The 20,415-nt window shown below is 41.1% G+C and overlaps 1 protein-coding gene across 2 annotated transcripts in view; it reads right to left on the bottom strand.

Annotated features, from left to right (window-relative positions):
* The window catches only part of SYNPR (synaptoporin), a 260,262-nt gene that overhangs the window by 84,282 nt on the left and 155,565 nt on the right, over positions 1 to 20,415 (bottom strand). For both annotated transcript variants that reach the window (XM_012769924.3, XM_012769925.3), the window contains one exon: positions 14,758 to 14,882. In XM_012769924.3, the coding sequence (XP_012625378.1) occupies positions 14,758 to 14,882 (125 nt within the window). The remainder of the gene's footprint in view (positions 1 to 14,757; positions 14,883 to 20,415) is intronic.

Raw genomic sequence — 20,415 nt, forward strand, 5'->3', positions numbered from 1 at the left:
AAGCATTTACTGACCGGATCAGTGAGTAGATGGTGGCTCAAAAGTTCAACACATTTCTGAAGACTGCTGCTGATGAGTCTTTGAAAGAAAAGCTGAGTATGCTTTTTAAAAATTTCTTACTGTCTGTATTTCTCTTCCAGAAAGCATTATAAAAAGTGCCAGAGACACACTGTTTGTCTGGCTAGCGGCATTTGGTTGAGAATTGAAGTGATTTTTAAAACTACAGAAACATAGTCATCTGGCGCCCGTGAGGAGCCCGAGTTAGGAGGGAATTCACATCACACTTTCGTTTAGTCTTGCACAACATAAGGCAGTTACGTTCATTTTTTTCTGTGGCGCTGTTTGTTCCAATACGGGATATTTATGGTTTACTTTTTAAAAATCTGTATAAAGGAAACACTAAACTTTATCTTTCTTTAGAGAACATTCACTCTGCAGAGAGACTGAATTCCATCTGTAGAGACCATGTAATCAGAGTAGTAATTTCAGATTTGGAAATGGCAAAGTTCATGTCAGTCTAAGACAGCGGTTATTCTGACAAAAAAGCCTATTTAATGTTGTATTTATTACCCAGGGCATTCACTCTTCCTGGCAATTGCTGTGATGACTTACAAGAAGACTGAAGGAACCAGTCCCTTCTCATTTTAGCAAGAAATGAACTAAATCTAGAGACAAATAAGAACAAATTCTTGGAAATTAACGCCGAAGACAAACTCTTTCATCATACTTTAGTATCTGCGAGGAAACGGGGATTGGCAAATGAGTTGTTTTTCACCCCAATTGTGCATACTCTTTTCAATGCCAGCATTTAATGAGGGTTGTTAAGATGAACACCATGATGTAAACCAATTCGATATACAAATTTTTGAAAAGATCTATCACACTGTGTAAATATTAATTTGCTAATTTAGGCAATTTGTTGTAGACCTTCTTGTCATTAGTAAAGATTAAGGGGGCCTTAACTCTGATTATCTGCAGCGTGACAGTGTGTAATGGTCATACTGGGTAAGGATTTCAGCGACATTTGTGCAGATTCCTGTATAGCCGAGGACTTGTGGTGGGTCCTGGATCCCTCTGTATCTCCATTTCATCGATGTTGAGCTATTCTTAAAAAGGACGAGGTGCCACAAAAAGAGAGCCGATTACTTTTTCATTCCCTTCATTGCCAAGCCTAGTGCCTGGCACCATTCTGAAAGAGTATTGCCTTGGTTAGTGAATCTCACAGGAGTGCACCAAGGAATACTAATTCAACAAAACAACTTGGTGAGGGCTGCAAGAGATAGGTGGGCGCCAGCAATTAGATATAAAGAAACATGAGCATACTCTTCTTCAAAAACTTTTGTCAGGAGTACAAATGTCTAATATTACACAATAATAATTATATGATAATGTGTTCAACCTCACTAACAAATCGATGCCTTTATAGTATTCCTTATTAGGAAGACTAATAAAACAGATATGTTCATATCCTCCTGATAGGCATAGAAGTTGCCTTCTGGACAGGAATTTGGCAAAATCTATAAAAATTTAAGATGCATATACCTTTTGGCCCAGGAACTTAGCTTACAGATGATGTTACAAACTATATTAATTGTAGCATTGTTTTTAATAGTGAAGAACTGAAACAACCTACATATCTATCAGTAGGTGACAGGCTTCATAAATTATGGTATACTTATGCAATAAAGAATAGCTATGAGGCCAAAATGGTGATAAATCCTATAAAGGCTGACATGAAAGTATATTTATAACTGTTTTAAAAATAAAACTTAATTTGCAAAATAATATTCACAGCAGAACAAGTCTGCATAAAAATGAGTACATAAAAACTCGGGTCTGAAATAATATATGTCAAAAGGCTTGATAGTGATTATTTCTGAGAAGTCACGTTAAGGAGGATTCTGATATTCTAATTAGTCCATTTCTGTATAGTAGAACTTTTTTCCCAAAAAAGACTTTTTAAGAGCCGTTTTAGTTTCAAAGCAGAATTGAGGGGAAGGTACAGAGATTTCTCATATACCCCCTGCTCCAATACAAGCGCAGACTCCCTTATTATCAACATCTCCCACCAGAGTGGTGCATCTGTTACAACTGATGAACCTACATTGACACATCATTATCACCCAAAATCCCACCCCCAACCCCTGGCAAGCACTGGTCTTTTTACTGTATCCATAGTTCTGATAAAGAGATTCTTAGAACAGGAAAAAAGTGCTACTTTTTCTAATAAAAAAATATATTTTAAAATGTGGTTATAAACAACAGAAAATGTAACTGTCTTAAACAATGGAATGCAAGATGGTGGAAGGGCAGTTGGAAAATGGAACTGCTGGTGGGGATACTAAAATAAAACACGCATGCAGAGCTTGCTGAGCATAATTCATAGCTAATTTCTAAAGACGCCAAAAGCAAAATCAAGTCTATCTCACAAGAAGCCTCAAACTCTGTACTTAGGAAAAGTGGCTCTCTGTACTTCCCACTTATTTCTGATATCTCAGTGCTAAGCCTAAAGAGATTATAACTAAAGATCCTTCATAGCAATCAAAGATATTCAAGTCCCCTGATTAGTATCTGGGACTTCTCAACTCATCTACTTCCCTCCACAAACCATCCCTTTGCCAGGGAAATGAGAATCTGCCATAGCACTAAATCCTTTGGAATAACTTTATTCTTAGAAAACCCTGTCATTTTTGTGACTCCTTAACACCCAGTCTCTAAGTGACAGTTACTACTTTGGCACAGAAGCTTTCAAAATGAAAAATAAGAAGTTCTACAAACTGTATCAGCAACAGCTAATTTATTTCAAACTCCAGCCAGCTGCAAAAAGGAAAAAGGGCAATCATTTCAGCTCCAGCCTGGAGTTGTTTTTCCTTCATAGTTTATTCCTGGACTCAGGAAATCAGCTGGAAAATAAGTACCAGTAATTCTGAGTCCCAAGGACTACAATGTCCCCAAGAATCATTCCCTGAATTCCTCTTGTCCCGCCTAGCTTGCCTGCTATGGGGAGGAGGCTGTAAGTCTAGGAATGAGAAAGGAGTCTCTGCAATTGTGGGGGGTTGTCAACGCAAGGACATCATTGCTGCTCCTTACACGGTGTGGTGGCGAAAGGCATGGTCTTTGAAGTGAGCCAGACTCAGACATTCAAAGTCCGGTCCTGCCACTTAGTAGCTATGGGAACTTGGGCAAATCACTCGACCTCAGTGAGCCTTAGTTTTCTCACCTGCCAAGTGGAGTTCAGAGTATCTCATAAGGATGTTGTTAGCACTACAAGGCATAATGTATGTGAGTTTCTGGTATATAGAAAAATTATCAATAGTGGCTTTTACTAGATGATAACAATGATGTTGGTGATGATGATTATCATTGCTGTCACATCATCTTCATCTTCATCATTGTGTGCTGTTAGAAGAGAGTTTGGAGTGGTGGTGAACAACTCTGTTGGACACTTCCATGGAAATCAGGAAATTTGTATAGTTTTCCAAGTTTGGCATTTACTAGCTGTATGACCTCAAATAAAGTTTGAGTCTGTGCTGTGAAAAGGAGAGTGAAAATAATCTGGCTCTGACTCTGGTACAGCATTTTGTGACAATCAAGGGGATAATGACCATACTAAATTGTCAATCATTATATATATATAACGGGAATATATATATATATATATATATATATATAATATGTATATGTATACACATATGCATATACATATACATTTAAAATAAAAGGATTAACATATCCACCCTATTTCTACCCTCATTTCCATTTGGCTTGGATGGAAAAGGCAACTAACACTTCAGCCTTTTTTAAGGGGACATGCTCAAAAGCACATTGGGAAAAGGATAAAATTGCTACAGCTTGCCCATTATTACCACATTTAAATTACCATTTGCTTTCTTGTCAGGTTTATTGTTTTTCTTTCTAAGAGTAATATATACCATAACAGAAAATTTGGGAGTAATAGAAAATAGCAGCATCCATTTGCTTATTCATGTTACTTTTCCTTTTTTTTTTTTATTATAGTGTAGTAAGTATAATAAATAAGGCAAGTGTTTGCTTAAACCAAAGCGTAATCACAATTATTTTCTTTTAAATCCATCAATGTTAAAACACAAACTATCAGGCCATTGCAAATTAAAGCTCTCTTTAGAGCAGCAATTCTCTAATTTCTGCACGTCCAAGACCCACTTGGGCTTATTTAAAATGCCGATCCTATGTCTCGCTAGCCATGGTGCTGACTGGATGAGTCTGGGGTGGCATCTTGGGATCTCTGTTTTTCATGACCTTTCTACATGAGCTGATGCAGGTAGGGGGTGCTCAAACCTCTCACTGAGAGAGAGTCTGAAGTGTGACTCCTGTCCAGGGACTCTGAATTCCCACAGTGGGATCCTGGAAGGGGAACTGGGTATGCGAACTGCAGCCTAACCTTGTCACTTCATGACGCCCCAAGCCCTGATGCTTTTCCGTCTCAGTTCCGGCTGCAGGAACATCCGGGAGCAAGTCAGCTTGAGTACTTGCCTCCTCTCCATTTGAACCTGTCAGCCCTGGAGAGCCTAATTCATCCCATGGCTCAAAAGTGCCATTCTGTCAGGGATGGGCTGGGGTTGGGGAAGGAGAGGGGACGTGGGTCTCCACCACTCAACTGATACCAGCTTGACCTCATAAAGGACATTGTGTGACTTCCAGCCACGTGCTTGAGGGGACACAAAGGAAGTTCTAACATTTCTCCCTTTCTGGAGGAGAAGGAAGCAGAGAGAGAGGTTAATGGGACCATGGAGCAGGCGCGTCACATTTCCAAGGGACATGACATGACATACAGACACGAGTGGGATGTTTCCTCCTGACTTTCCCGGGCTGTCACTCTAGCTGGATTCTTTTGTCCTTTTCCAGGCAATTCAAAGTCAGTCTCTCTCTCTTTTTCTCTCCCTCCCTCCTATTCTAGGCAAGAAAAGAAAACAGATATAAGGGAAAAACTAGAACTTATCTTTATAACTTTTTGAAAACAGCAATGTTTGTGTTCTTCTAGGGTGTGAAGCTTCTCCCCGGTAATGAGGTTCTTCCCACCAGACTCCCCCACGCCTGCTCTGTAAAATTGCATGCAGTGACACCGAGAACTGCATAAAAGGCCCGCTCAGCATACACTGATTTAATCTCTGCTGCTTGTCACCTCCCAATGGGAGCTCAACAGAAACAACAGTCTTGATTACATAACCTACAATCATTTTCAATAAGTGGCCCGATCCTAGTCTTTAGAAGGCTGTTTGGATTTTCCCTAAATAGGACAAGCTTCAGAGCAAGCCCTGTGAGGTTGAAAGGGGGTCTCGGATAAAGTAATTTCATTGCATTTTTTACATTTCCTCCTGCTCCCTTTAAAGCAGCAGTGGCTGGTGTACCATCAGGGTTCCTGGCCAAAGAGAGGTTCTACTATTGCCTGGAAAAGGATTTTCATGGAATCGGAGGTCTAATTCTCGCGTGAGAAGACTTCCATCCAGTTTTCTCGTTTTGTAGATGAGGAAACAGGTTCAGTGAGGGGCTCTGTGCTGGTTGTTGCCTGTTTGTTCTGATTCTGTTCCCTGCTCTGCATCTCAGGGATCTGATACCGGACACCTGGGTTCCAGTTACATGGAGCCAGTGGGAGGCTCTGGTGGGGACAGGAGGGCCGGAGCAAGGGAGAGGCCAGGGCATTTCTCCCCTCTCTCCTGCTGCTTTGGCGAGCATCTCTGGTAATGGTCGCTTATCTTCCTTGGTTCCTGCTGCTACTGGACGCCTCCTGCCTCCTCTCCTGTGGGCTTAGCTCCTGCTGGCCAGGCCCCACCCTGTGATCCCCCAAGACCACCCCCGCCCTTTGTGCCTCTTGCCCAGGGGTCGATACACTTTTTTTTTTTAAAGGGCTAGATAGTTTATACTTTAGGCTTTCTGGGCTAAGAGGCAAAACTGAAGATAGTAGTTAGTAGGTACCTATATAGCATTTAAAATATAAACATTTAAAAGAGTAAAAACTATTCTTCGCTTGTGTGCCATATAAAACCAGGCAGTGGGCCAGCTGGATTTGGCCCAGCGGACTTTCTTTGCCAACCCTCATTCCAGCTTTAGGGGAGGTAGTGGCTTCCCACAGTTGCTAGTCTCTGATTGCTCATGGTCCCCTTCCCGATCATCCACGTCCTGTGTACCTCATGCCCAAGATTAACTTTTTAAAATTGCACCAACTGGCATGAACTCTCTTTCCCTGAGTGGACTCTGACTGATGCAGGCAATGACTGTTTAAAACCCATATTTCATAAAGTGGGACTATTATCCATTTCACAAATGTTTTTATTGCTTTTTGGTCTTCAGAAATGTCTTCACAAACACATCTCACTGGAATGGTGTAGACTCGTCATTCAAGTCAAATCAGCGGCTGCCTCCCTGTGTGTGGACTGACCAGGTTGATGTTCTCTTGCAGTGAGGAGAAACTACCTGCCGCAAGGGATGCCACCCAACCAATATGAGGAACAAGAAACTCAAAACATTGAAGCCCCTCCCCATACTGGCCAATGGTACCCAACATCACTGGCAAAAGTGATGGAAAAAGCTGACCAACAGGACTGGGTTGCAAGTGCAGTTACCATCGGAGGTGAGGCACTGCAGGCCGTGTGTATATGACATGTGACACCCACACCCTCCCCCTCCACTGCCTCCACCCCTGTCCAAGCTGCCACCGCCACCATCGTCTCTTCCCTGGAAGTCTACACCCACCTCCTTACAGCCTTCCTGACTTCACCCCTGCTCCCCGATCCCTCGAGTTGATCTACTTTCCCAACCACAAGCGAGATCTTTTACAAACATAAATTGCCCAGCTCCTTCTGCTCAGAACCTCCGACGCCTGCCATTTTCACACAATATAAAATCCAGATTCCTCCTGTGAGCCCACAGGACCCTACAAGATCCAGCCTCTGCCTTCTTCTTCGACTTTATCTCCTGCCACTCTCCCCTTCCTCATCCCAACCCAGCAGCACTGGTTTCCTGCTGGGTCTTGCCTCTCCTCAAGCTCAGACACCAGGTCTGCCCTGGTTCTGCGCTCTGCCAAGGAAACTACTTGCACTCAAATCCTCGTCTTAGGGTGTGCTTTTGGGAAAACCCAAACTAAGACATCTATTTTATCTGATTATCCACAACCACTCTCCTTTTGGGGAAGTATTGCAAGAAAAGTGTTCCAATCTAGCAATTATACAGGTTGGGAAGGGAACAGTGGGGTGGGAATGGAGTAGACTACTTTGTCATTCACTAACTTCTTTCTTTCGTTTAACCCCTTCCATGCCAGCAGCCATAGTGCACACTTGTGTCATTTTCTGTGATCCTCACAGACATTCTTTACAAATGATAGCTTCTCTCTTTATTATAGAAAGCTTCAAATAAGGACTCTCCTTCTTGTCCTTGTGCTACAGCTGAATTCTGGTGCCATTTCCTTGCACTAGACTCCATTAATGATAATAGCTGCAACAGCAGTGATACCCATTCAGTGAACACTTGATGTGCACCAGATCACAGTGAACTAATATTATCTAATCAAATGGTCACAACCACACCATGAAGAAGGCACCAGTATTGTTTCCCTTTTATAATAAGGAAATTGAGGCCCAGGAAAGTTATGGGCTCAGCATGCTTCCATTGCACAACTCTGCTACCAGTCAGGGAAGCTACTGACATATCTTGCCCATCCACTAGGTGGAAGAGCTTGGATTTGAAGCCAGGGATTTGGCCACACCTCCAAATCTCCCAAACTCTTTGCCCTATAGAGCCACTAGGTCTCATCATACTCAAAATTTATTTGAAGGCACAGTATTAAAATGAGATACTGTAGTTATAAAGTTTCTGAAATTTTAACCGAAAGAGCACCCTAACACATTGCTAACGAGAAACAACAATAAACACATACTTAAATGTAATTGCAAGTGCAGCATTTCCAGAACACAAGATATAAAATATTGCAGCCCTTAACACTTTTATTTTCCCCCAATTGGCTCTTATGGTAAAACAATGTTTATCACTACTGCTCTAGGCTATGAATCTTAGCGAAAAAAATGGTTTCTCCCCAGCAGAGCTAGCAGTACTAGATAATGACCAAAGCTCCACAGCTGTCCTGGCGTCTACTTCTGCCTGTCCCAATGCTTCACACAGGAGTGGGAGAACCACAGGGCAAGTCTCCATTCTGTCACTTCGAGGGGGTTTTATTTTCCCCTTAGTTTAACATGAAAAAAATATATAGGCCTGGTAATAATACCTCACAGGGCAATCCAAATAGGCTTTAAAGAGTTAAAATCAAGTTAATCAGTAGCCAGTTGAATATGTACACCTTTTAATATTTGCATATAGGCACAGGGAGGGTTGGAGAAGCTCCTATTCTGGGTAAAATATAACATAATAAAGTGATTTTTTTTTTGGCCTCAAGAATAATTTTGTTAATTAACTACAATAAATATATTTTTAACCTCTCTAGTTTATTTTTAATCATCCTTACTTGATTATAAAAGAAAAATTGACATGCTAAAAAAATGTATTGAATGCCAGGCCTTGTTTTAAGCATTTTGTATATATGTCTCATTTAACACTTACAACAATACTATGAAATAGGCAACATTGTCTTTGTTTCACAGATGAGGAATAGAAGTGATAAACAATATTCTTAACATCATACAGCTAATAAGTAGCCAAGTAGGGGGTCTGCACCCAGGGGGTCTGTCTCTAGAGTCCTAGCTACATTAAATTGCTTCAGTGTAGAAAATCTGGAAAATGTGAACAAGCATAAAAATAATATTTGATTCACTCATAATATTACCACCTAGAAATAAATACTTTAACATTTTGATGCAATGGACTTGACACAATCTTTATAAACATAATTTAGTTTTTGTAACCTGGGCACTTCATGAGAAAGGCTGTATGGTTTATCACCAAATCTGGAGAACATATTTGGGATGGACTGATCTAAAATACAGACTATGTTTTACACAAATTCCATTTCTGAGACCCCTTGGAGCACTCCAAAATCTGACCATCTATTTTTCAGAAAATCTGAAACTGAAGTTGAAAGATGCCCTACCGTGGCTGCCAGTTGGGAAAGACCTACCATATATACTAAGGCTCTATGGATAGATAACCAACTGTGGCTTCATATATGAGACCTGAACCAAAACCCACAAGGGGATATGAGACGCTCTGAATTGAAGGCACTGATATCCAGCCAAGCTGGGTTCTTTTTGTTTTTGCCTGAGCAATATTACATAACATGATTTAGAGTGAGAAGAATTAGGGATCTACTTTATCAATTGAGCAATCAATCTGTCTATCCATCTATTTATCTTCTTTCATGACAGTAATTTTCTCAAGCAATGCTAGTGTCTTAGGTTGGACTTTTCAGAAGCAGACCCTGAGATCAAGATTTGAGTGCAACTCATTCTTGAAGAACTCATCTCTGGAAACACCAATAGGGCAGCGAAGAAGTTAGAAAAGGAAAGGCGAAGAAGGTAACAAAAGGTGTGTAAATGATCAAGTTTCCATTGTGGGTAGAGCTGTACTGCTGAGTACCTCTGGGAGGTGGTATGGAACATGCCTTAGAGGTGAACCTCATAAGGGGTGAGAAAACTGGGATATTTATCCTCCAACTCACATCTGTCATTAGATAAAGGCTGCTCCAGGGGAGCGGCATTTCTTGCCTGCCCTTCATGCAGACCCAGCACATTCCTGTGGCTAGAGAGAACCCTTTAACAGTCATAGGAGCTTGCAACAAAAATGTAGGCATGGATGGTGAGGGAACGGGAGGAAATGGGAGGCAATGGCAGTACCTGCTACAGCCAGCTAGTGTGAAATAAACCAAATCAAAGTGACTACATATTATCGTCTTGTCTTCTGCTTTTCTCCTAATATAATGCCAGGAGTATTAAAGAAATATTATTGAAGAAAGTGATGTTTCATGGCTGCCTAGTTGTTCACTTTATGGATGTACCACAATTTCTTAACTGATTCTCTGTTTATAATTTTCAGTCTCTAAATAATCTGATAATAAATACCTTTGTTCAGACTTCTATGTACCTCTAGTTATTTTTTAAGGATAAATCAATCAAGGACAATTTTGCTAATTATCTAGAGCAGTGATTACTAATCTCACACCTAAAAGAATGCTTGAAATTGATGGTAAACTTAATATTTTTTGTCCAGATTTGGGGGGGATCTCAAGACATGGAAGTGACATAGCAACTAAGTTATATTTTGTTATGAATCTTCTGCTGTTGTCTATATTCAGTTCTTGAATAAAGGAAGATTTTTACACACTGGAAACCCTTATTATTAGTTTATTTGTCCAGCCAGGGTGGCAAATTTATCACCATGTCATTTAGTGAGCTGATTTCTTTTGAGAAGCAAGAAGTGAACACTTTCTCTATAAGAAAGTCATTAACAAGCTTGATCTCTTTCCTGGAAATGTCATCTGTCATCTCATGTAGGTTTAAGGTAAGCTGGTTAGAGTACTTTCAATTTTGCATCTTCCTGGTCTGAGGAAAAACAGACTGAATTTTGTTTTTCTCCATTCTGCAACAGCCTTGGCATGCTTTCTCTCCTCATGAAGTATCTCAGGGAAGCCTTTGATAACCACCATTAATTGTGTCCAGTGGATTTTTCTTGGTGTTTACTCTTTTCCTTCTTTGAAGTACTCAGGACTGCTGAGTGGTAACACGCATGACGTTTTCTTGCCTTCTGTAAAGCCTGCATTTTCTGGGACATCTGACTTCTTCTCCACTTGGCTCTTCTTGGTTTCCCTCTGTGACTCCTTTCCTTTGTTTCTCACCAGGCATCCCCCACAAGTCAGCCTTCTGCTCCCGCCTGTCTCTCTTGGTGAATTCTCTTTTTCCAGACATTATTTTTCACTCTGTAAAGATGACTCTTAAAGTTCCATTTTCAGGATTCCCCTCTTTCTTCTTACATGAATTTAACATAAATCTTCCAAATTTGTGCCTTCTACTTCAAAATGGTTTATCTTATTTTTCTCTTTTTATTATCTTTAACTCCTTCTTGTAATTCAACCACTTGGGAATTCGAGGTCTTCTATAATTTGGCCCCAAACCACCTATTCCACTTTATCCCTTCTGTCCGTCATAAATTTTTGCTCTACTCACCGTCTCCAAATAGCTTAAACATTGCTCTCTTCTTGCTTTTATATAAATTAGTAACTTTACAAAATCCAAAAGTTTGGATTTAATTTTTTGTGTGATGTCAATCAAATTTCTCTCACTTCAACCTTCTAAGTCAGTATAATGGTAACCTCCTTCACAGAGTCTGTGCAATGATTACATAATACATGTGGACGTGTCTAGCATGCTATTTGGCACAGTATGCCCTTGCAATAAGTATTTGCATATGTTTGCTCACCCATCACTCTGACCTTCACCAGTAACCTTTGCTGTGAAAACTTTTATTCTCATAGCCCTCAGAGCCCTAAACTCTCAACTCTGACCTCCTCTATCTTTCATTCTTGTATATGTGTGCGGTGTTAGTTTGCATTCCTTCAGTACGCTTTCTACAAATACACTAAGTACCTTAACATGAGAAACCCTACTTCACATTTCTGTGCATAAAGGAAGTACTAAAAATATTGAATCCAGAACTACCCTCCTCTCAATTATCAAGCAAGTTTCATACCAAATTAGCATATGGTAGAGGAGAAAACAGTTAAATACTATTTGTTCATTTTAATCATAAGTCAAAAGGAAGGTCAGGTACAAATGTTTCATTTCCATAGCAAAGTGATCTATTGCTGAATGTCAATTCTTTCTGATATGAGTAGGAGTCAAAAATACATACATGTGTTGTAAAGGAGATACACACGTTGGCATATTTATTAAAAACAGCACATGAGTATTTTGTAAGTTATTTAGAATTTTCCCAGTTGACATTCTCTTAGATCTTAACATTTGTCTGTTAACTGGGTAAGTAGCTTCCTTTGCTTTATCATTTACAAACTAATTGTTTTTGTTCAAATGACTTGATATTTGCATTTATTGTCTTTCTTGTGTTTGCAATAAACTAAATCGTTGGATGCTCTTATTTTATTTCTAAAATTAAATTCAAGTCATTGGCACTGGCTTGTTAAGTTTTAGGAGAAAATAACTTTTTAATGATTTACAGCACCAGCATCTTGCTAACTCTACTTCTTCTGAAACAAATGCCTTAAAGGTAATGTGTATACATTCTAGATTATGATGGAGTTCTTCCCCAACAGGATAATGGCACATTTTAAAGTACCCAAATGTAAAATTGAAATTACAACCCTAGTAACACTGAGCCTCTTTGGAATGGCATGTTTATCTCCTAGATGAACTTTAATGGGACAAAAGTACAAGACATTCTGTGGGAAGAGATAGGGCTAATCCTGAGTCCTTAATAGTTGACAGTAAATGTTGTACAGACGTGGTAAGCAGAGTGGCAAACGGTTTCTTGCTTTTTTTCTAGCACAGTGGATTTTCATTTGCTTCTAGCACACCCAGGATATAATACAGAGGTTGTACAGTGGCGGGTGGGCAGGGTATGTGGCAGGGAGAGGGCTGAGTAGCACCAGCCGGGGGCTTCACACACACACACCCCTCCCCCGCCACGCGCAACCACGCCAACTTTCTCAGTGACTCACATTTATATATGGAGCCTCTGAGCATGACAATGTTTGAAGGAAAAGATCTGCTACTAAAAAAATAATGGCTAAGTATCTTTGTTTTAGAATCTAAGTAAAAATCTTTCAAATGAGGGGGCTGGTGTATTTATAGATGGCAATAAACATTTTAATCTAATTTATCCAGTAGCCTTTCACTGGGCCAATCATTTGAGTTTGTGGTCTTAGGAAGAAACTGAAGAAGCCCAATGCTGGAAACTGCTCCAAGAGTCTTCTCAAATTGTACCCTTAGTCAGGGATTACACGAAATTAAATATCAGCCTAGTCTCCACCCCACCCCAACTCAGACACTGGCTTCTTGTTCAGACTTTTCCAGCTTTCAGGAAAGACTGGGAGTCCTGTGCTTTAATAGCCTAAATGTTTAGGGACCTGTTGCCTTTCAAATCTTCAGGGATTGCTCTTGGAGTTCCCTGCTCCTCCCCCATCTCTTGGTGGGAAATCACTGTAGAAGCAATTATGCTTCCATGAACAATGTTACTAAGCATCCCAGCCCTGCTGCTTGGCCATTGGCAATTCTTACCTCCTATCCTAGACCCAGCATGTTGATCCAGCAGCATGCATTGGCTTGCCGCGCTCTTCCAGAAGCCTCGGGGGTTCATCTAGAACTTGCAGGAGTCAAACACCTCCATGCCCACTTCAACTGGCACCACACAGCTCTTATTACCAAATTCCCAGGGGTTGCATGCTTACTATTTCCAAGCTCTTTACTCTCTTATTAGTTAGCTAGGAGTGTATCTACTTGAGCAGGAGTGTGACAAGTTTTGTCAGTTCTGCTCTTAAAAACGAGTCAGAATACTGGTATTAGTGCTACTTCCCCATGATTCATCACCTATGAACCGAGGCACCATTGTTTTAGACTGCGAAAAGTTCACAGTAAGTATGTGTTCCATAACACACAAATCCCCTGAGATATTTAACGAAAAAAAGAGTTCCTGTGGTCAAATGTATTTGGAAAACATTGTGCCTCTTTTGGTGATTAACAATGTGCAATTAGGAAGGCAAAGTGAGAAGGAGTATTTCTTGAATTTATTTGATCATATTTTTAAGTCCTTTCTCCTAACCTCCCTTTCTTTTGCCCTCCCTCCCTCTCTCTTTTTCCTCCTTCCTCCATTCCTTTCTTTTTAGTAACACTAGTTATCTAGGGCTCCATGGGAAATATTTTTGGAAAACTGTACATACCTGTTTTAGAAAACATTATGTTGAAAGTCGTTTTTAAAAATCACCCCAGTTGTTTGGTGCCAAGCATTTGGGGGGTTTTTCAGAAGTAAACTATTTAAAAATTGAATTCAGTTAATCCATTTTGGGTATATGGATTAGAAGTATAAGATGTCAGAGTGGGGACAAGCCCTGTTAGCATCTCATTGTCATTTTATAAACAGGGCACAGACATACATAAGGTATAATCTTTCATACTGAATTTATAAAGAGGTTAAAAGAGCTATTTTAAGCACTTTAAGTACAGCAATAGAGATGCAAGCTCTGGGCTCAAGCCATGTGGGCTCAAACCCTGACTCTGCCACTCGCTGAGGGAATGTGGGCAAATGTATCTGAGCCTCAGTTTCCTCATTTGTAAATGTGATGGTAACTGTACTCTCCTCAAAGGGTCATTGTGATAACTTAATGAGATTAAACAGCTGAACAGCTGTTTGGCACATGGAAATAATATTATATATTAACATTATTAAACACATTATCGGTCAGAATTGTATAGTTCATATAAAGTTAGAGGTGACACACAATTCTACAGAGAATTTGGAGGATCATAAGATTGGAGAAACAATGGGAAGGAAGGAATTATATAACTGAGGTCTCTGTATTGATAGTCCCCAATACTGGGGTATATGTAACTTTTTGGGGGGAAGAGGGTCAATTCTGTCTTGAAGGTATGACTCACAAATCCTCTTAGTGTGAGGTGGTGGCTGGCAATTCCAGGCTGGGCATTTTGTGGGCTAAGGCAGAACCCTGTTTACCCAAAAGTCCATGGGGGACTGCATTTTTCCGAGAGAAACCACAGAAGGAAGAAAGTCTCCTCTCTGTAAGGCTAACAAGCACGAGCCGCCATTGCCTACCTGAACGGGTAGGCGAATGCGATGTCAATGCTGAGGTTACTTTCTGTCTTGTTGACGCAGTCCACACTCAGCCGCAGGCCTCCAGAATAGCCACCGCATGTTGCAAATGCAAAGATTGCAAAAAGCTGTGGAGAACAAGCAAACAAGAGAAAGCAGCCATTAGGATGATGTTGATCTAATGAGACATAGCAAACGGAGCTTAGTGTCCAGGCTGAGAGAGGTCGCGGTCTTCTGAGGAGAAGCATCATGTTTGGTTCAAGCTGGAGGATGAAAGGTGGAATGATGGTGTGGACTGGGGAGGTGGTGTCTAAAAGAATAGTCTGGCAAGCTGGACAAACACTGCTTGGAGAGTAATACAAGGACAAAATAGCTGTGCTTGAGTGTGCAAAGACTTGTCATGCTGCAGAGGGTAGAAACATAATCCCACAGTCAAAGACCTGAAAAGCAATGTACCAACAGGTTAACGATGGATATCTCCAGGTAGGAAGACTTTGGGGTGTCTCCTTGCTTTCTTCTTTTTGTTTGGCTTGTATTTTCTGCAATAAACACGGTCTGTCTTTTGGAATAATGTAGACGGATTGTTAAAAAGACATGGTCAGAGAATTCTAAAGCTAAAAGTTTGAGGAAGGGTAGGTTAGCATCGAAGAGGTGCTATTTCAGAGCACAAGGGCTCAGTGTATTTCAGCCTCAAACCCCCACTGGTGGTTATATCTCTGTGTTGGTAGCTATATCTAAGTCATCTATTAAAAGTTGCAACTTGTTACCAGTTAATTTGTAGTCTAGTGTGATGTAGACCATAAATCTGTGAGGAACAAGGCACAGAAAATTAGGAGCAAAAACTCAGAAAAGTCTTCTTGAAAGAAGAAACACCTAAGAAGGTGGGGTGGCCCAAGACAGGAAGTAAGCAAATGCCAAACTTTGTTCGTTTCATAGTTTGAATTTCCAAAGAAAGTCAATCAATGGCACTTAATCCTAACATATGTTGCAATATTGCAATTTATCTTATTTTAATTTTGGAATTCAGCTCCAGCTTCTTGAATTAGCTTGGGATCCCTGTCAGGAACATGAGCTCACTTTGCATAATGAGAGGAGTTATTGTGTAGGGGTCAAGTGCATGGGCACTGGAACATGACCTCGGGAAAGTTGCTTAATTTGCCCATGCCTTGACTTCCTCGTCAAAATTTGCATTGGTAATAGCTTCTGGGTGGCTTTTCCATTTGATGCGAAACAATCAATTGCTGTGGGCGAGAAGGCTGCTGGAGCTGGCGGGATCCCCAGGACTTTCCAAAAAGTGAAATGAGTATTATCCATAACACTTGCCACCTCCATCGGTGGTGGAAAAACAGCCTCACAATGATTTGTCTCAATTGGCCATTTAAATTTTATAGGAAAAGACTGGCTCAGGGTAACAAGTCATTTTAAAACCTTCACAGGCAAAGCGATGTTTTGTGGGCCACTTTTGTGTGTGCAGTGGTTTTGAGTTGTTTTCTAAAATCGGTATATTTAACATGGAAACAACTTAACCAGGAGATACAGTAGTTGTATTAAGAGCAAAATGGGTTAATATGTGTGAACGCTAACGTGTGTAAAGCATTTACATAGAACAGATCCTGGCACTCCCTGAATGCTAACAAATATTATTACTGCAAATAATGGATGCTCTTTGGTAAGATGCTCCAGGCCATAAAATAAGGAATTTAGACTTAACCCCTAACTAAATCTACATGACTGTCATCCCCAGTGAAGCAACATCCAAGTAGTCCAGAAAAGCTGATCTTTTTTGCTTTGTTTACTTTTCTTGCCTAGGACTGGACGAGGCGTTCGGAAGCGATTCTATCCCACTCCACAATCCAAGGGTGATGCCCAGAACCTCGGACCTGAAGGGGACCTGATCTTTATCCCTGTGGTGTGGATTTGCCTACTTCTCACGTCAGCTCTTCGTGTTAGTAGGAATAAAGAGCAATTTTAAGTGTTCAATGCTTAAATCTAGGTTTCATCATATGACACTGGATGTGCCAGCCCCTTGTGCCATGTCAAGATAGCGTCTTTGGTAAGACTTCTTCCAGAAGACAGTAAGGAGGGACAGAGTCCAAAGCCCCATGCTACAGCCATGGAGATAACCCTTTGTGTCTCCAAGTTTCCTCATCTGTAAAAAGGGATATCTCCTGTATCTCTCTGAACTGCTGAGAGAACGAAAGGAGAAGGAGTATGTATTTATGTCCTGCCTTCTTCCAATCCATGCGGAGATTTGTGTGATGTTTATACATATGCATTTCTCTGGGCAAGTGTGTATTCAGTAGGCGCACATGTAAGGTAAGAAGGGAGTGTCCACTGTGGCCACTTTAAAGTGCCTCTTAGGGACCAGGTCTTGTGCCCGGCACTTAATATATGTGGTCATATTTCCTAGTGACAACAGTGTCGAGTGTGTGTAGGGGTGTGTGCATGTATGTATATGTGTGTGAATGAAGTTTAATATTCCTACATTAAAGATATGGTAGAGTAGCATGGCTGCTTCAAAAAGTTGCATCCACAATTCCTTGGGACATTAACATGCCACAAATTAGAGTTGAGGGGCATAAAAACAAATCAAGTCAATTTCAGTAGTTAGTAGTTATAAAGAAACTACCTTGGCTTTTCATCTTAAAGTGCTTTACAAACAGTAAGGTATTATTAACACTGTCATGTAATAAAACTAAGATGGAATGGTAATTATGTATTTAACTAGTTCAAAATGTTAGATATATGGAAAGGGCGGCTCAAGACTATTGAAACCACACACACCATTATTTTTTCTTTTAGTTTCCATTGAGCTTTGAAAACACAAGACATTGTACTTGAGTTAAGTATCATACCAATGGGCTTTCTGATTAAGTCTCTCCCCTCCCCATAGTCCTCATTGATTAAAAGGAAATCATACTGTGTGACCAATGTCAAATTCGCATGGGTTTGGTGAGGATTAAACAGATAATGTCTGAATAGCACCGGAAGAGTCAGATCCTGCTGAGTGAGTAACTTATTACAGGGATGGTTGATTCCATGTTTGGGAGAGTAAAATCAACTCCTCCAGAGTTTATCAGCCAGGGGCTTGGGCCTGTAATTAGAATACATCAAGGCACAGTGGGGAGAAGGGACTGGAGGCTCTTTGAAGGGATTGAGATCTCTTGGTGCTGCAGAGAGATATACAGTGGGAGGGAACTTCAGAAATCCTCCCAGGACTCCACCCAACCACCCCATCTTAGGTGGGGGAGCGGAGCAGCTCTGGGGTGAGGCAGACCTGAGTGTGAGTCCAATTTCTAGCTGTGTGACACTGGGTAAAATTACTTCACTTCTCCAAACCTCAGTTCCCACATCTACTAAATCAAGACTAACTCACTGATTTCATTCGGTAGGTGTCTAATGGTGGACTCACCATATGCTAGCTGTTGGGGAGCAGAAAGGCAAAAGAGTCAGAGAAAAGACAAAGATAAGGAAGGTCCCTGCCCAGCATGGGGCTCCGTTCTAGATGGGAGAAACACAACCCCAAAGAACATGCAAATAAAGTCATCACAAGTTGTGTTCGATGGTTTGAGGGGAAGCTATTCTGGTGCAGAAAGTTATGCCTGAGGGTGTTTAAGCTAACACCTGCAAGAGGAATGGGAAGAAGCCATGCAAAAAGGGGGCACTCAAGTGCTGTGGGCAGAGGGGACAGCTTATGTGACAGTCCTCGGGGAGGAAAAGCTTGACAAGTTTAATAAGCCAGTGGAATGAAGCCAATGTGGCAATTGGATGTCAAAAGAGGTTGAGAATAATATTTACCTCAAATGGTTGTTATTCATGTTAACTGAGAGAGCACATGTGAGGCATCAGGCTCACTGCCCTCAATAAATGTCAGCGCATCTTCTCCTTTTTTGTCATGTTTTTCCCCCTTCTTACTACTTCTACTACTACTGCTACTATTACTACAACTACTACTATTATTATTACTACTACTGTGCTGAAGAAACTGAGAATAGACAGGAAAATTAACTCTCCTCAACTCAGCTAGAAGCAGAGTTAGAACTAGGATCCTGGTCTCTGGGTTCCCTGGGTTAGCGTTCTTCTAATTATCTCTGGAATTGCGGAAAGAACAATTTTTGGCCATGTGAATTGGAGGTGACTCTCAAATGGTGCAGTCTTCTTTGCCCAGACATGCACCATGGCTGCTTTAGTGATTTGAAGTTCTCTGTTTCTCCTGAGTGTGTCACACGTACCTGCAAGCTCATTGCCAAATGGATGCTTTGTTGTCATTTTCTTTGTATTCCTTCCTTCCTTCTCGCCTTCCCTCTTTCCTCCCTTCTTTTCCTCCTTCCCTCTTTCCTTCCTCTTTTTATCCTTGATGGGGTGGAGGAATTCAGAAGGAAGACCTTGGAAGACATTGTAAAGAGAAAGAACCATCTCTGGCTTGATAACACCCTCCGAGAAGCCTTTACTATTAGAAACAGAAAGGTCTGTGTGTCTTACAGTTGCTCAGCTCTGCAAGACTAAAGCCTATTCCTAATGTGGGCAATATCCTCGTCTGGGAGAAAGGGGAAGATAAAATAACTTTCTGTTGTGCAGCCAGGATGGGATGAGAACTGGAGGTGAGACCTAGGAGAGCAAGGAAGGAGAAAAGCCTGGGGGGCCAGTATGAGTGTGTGTGTCGGGGTGGGGATGTAGAAGGAGGGTGCAAGAGAGGAGTTCGAGAGCAAGATCTCCAGCTGCAGCGGCCTCTGTAATGAGCATAGCAGCTTGCTGAGAGATGCTAAGACATGGCGTGTGTGTGCACATTCGTCCTCAGCCAGCACACTGCCTGCTTTCTGGTAATGCAGTGCACTAGCTCACCTTTCTAGACATTGCAAGCATAACTAGGGGCAAAAGCCCGTTACCCACTTAAGCGGAATTATAAAATATCTTTCCTCAAACTCCCGATTCACCTCCAACGAAGCAGAAACCTCACCCTCCAGCACATTCTAAGATAATCAATATCATAACCACTGGTCTAATCATTCACTTCCCTTGAGTTCAGGAGACCAAAATAAATCTGCAATGAACTCTCATTTTACTACTGTCTTGGATGATCTATAGCTCTGTTTCTAACAAAAAAAAAATACTTTCAAAATGGACAAAATAGCCAACAGAGAGTCTCCTTGTATGTAGCCTTATTAGAAATACATTTAGGAAAAAGAATATAGAATTGCCCTGTGTTTTCTGGCTTAATAAGCATCCACACACCAGAATCACCCATAGCAGGAATGATGTCTTTACAGTTAATAACAACAAAGGTTTTCCCCTGGAAAGAGGGCAAGCAGCTCCCCCCTTTGAATTAATTGAACCACACAAGGAATATCAATGAAAGATGATATTTATCCTTCTGGTTAATCTGCAAGTCGTAGTTAAAAGCAATAGGTTGGTGGAAGACAGGCTGATTAATGGCACTTGTAGGGATCCTTGGTCTGCAGTGAAGTCAAAGAGAGGCTGTCTCCCAAAGCCTGGCACACAACTCTAGGCATGAAGGATGCCTTGGTAGAACAAGAGAGAGTAAGGAGACTGGTAGAAAAGGCACTGAGAGATTGGGACCAAGTAGTGGTGCTCATATTACCACCAAGCCGAGTGTGCTAACAACTAGGTCTCCCGGGGATAAAGCTGTGATATATAGCATTT

The sequence above is a fragment of the Microcebus murinus genome, chromosome 30, assembly GCF_040939455.1.
Source record: "Microcebus murinus isolate Inina chromosome 30, M.murinus_Inina_mat1.0, whole genome shotgun sequence".
NCBI classification, from domain to species: domain Eukaryota; kingdom Metazoa; phylum Chordata; class Mammalia; order Primates; family Cheirogaleidae; genus Microcebus; species Microcebus murinus.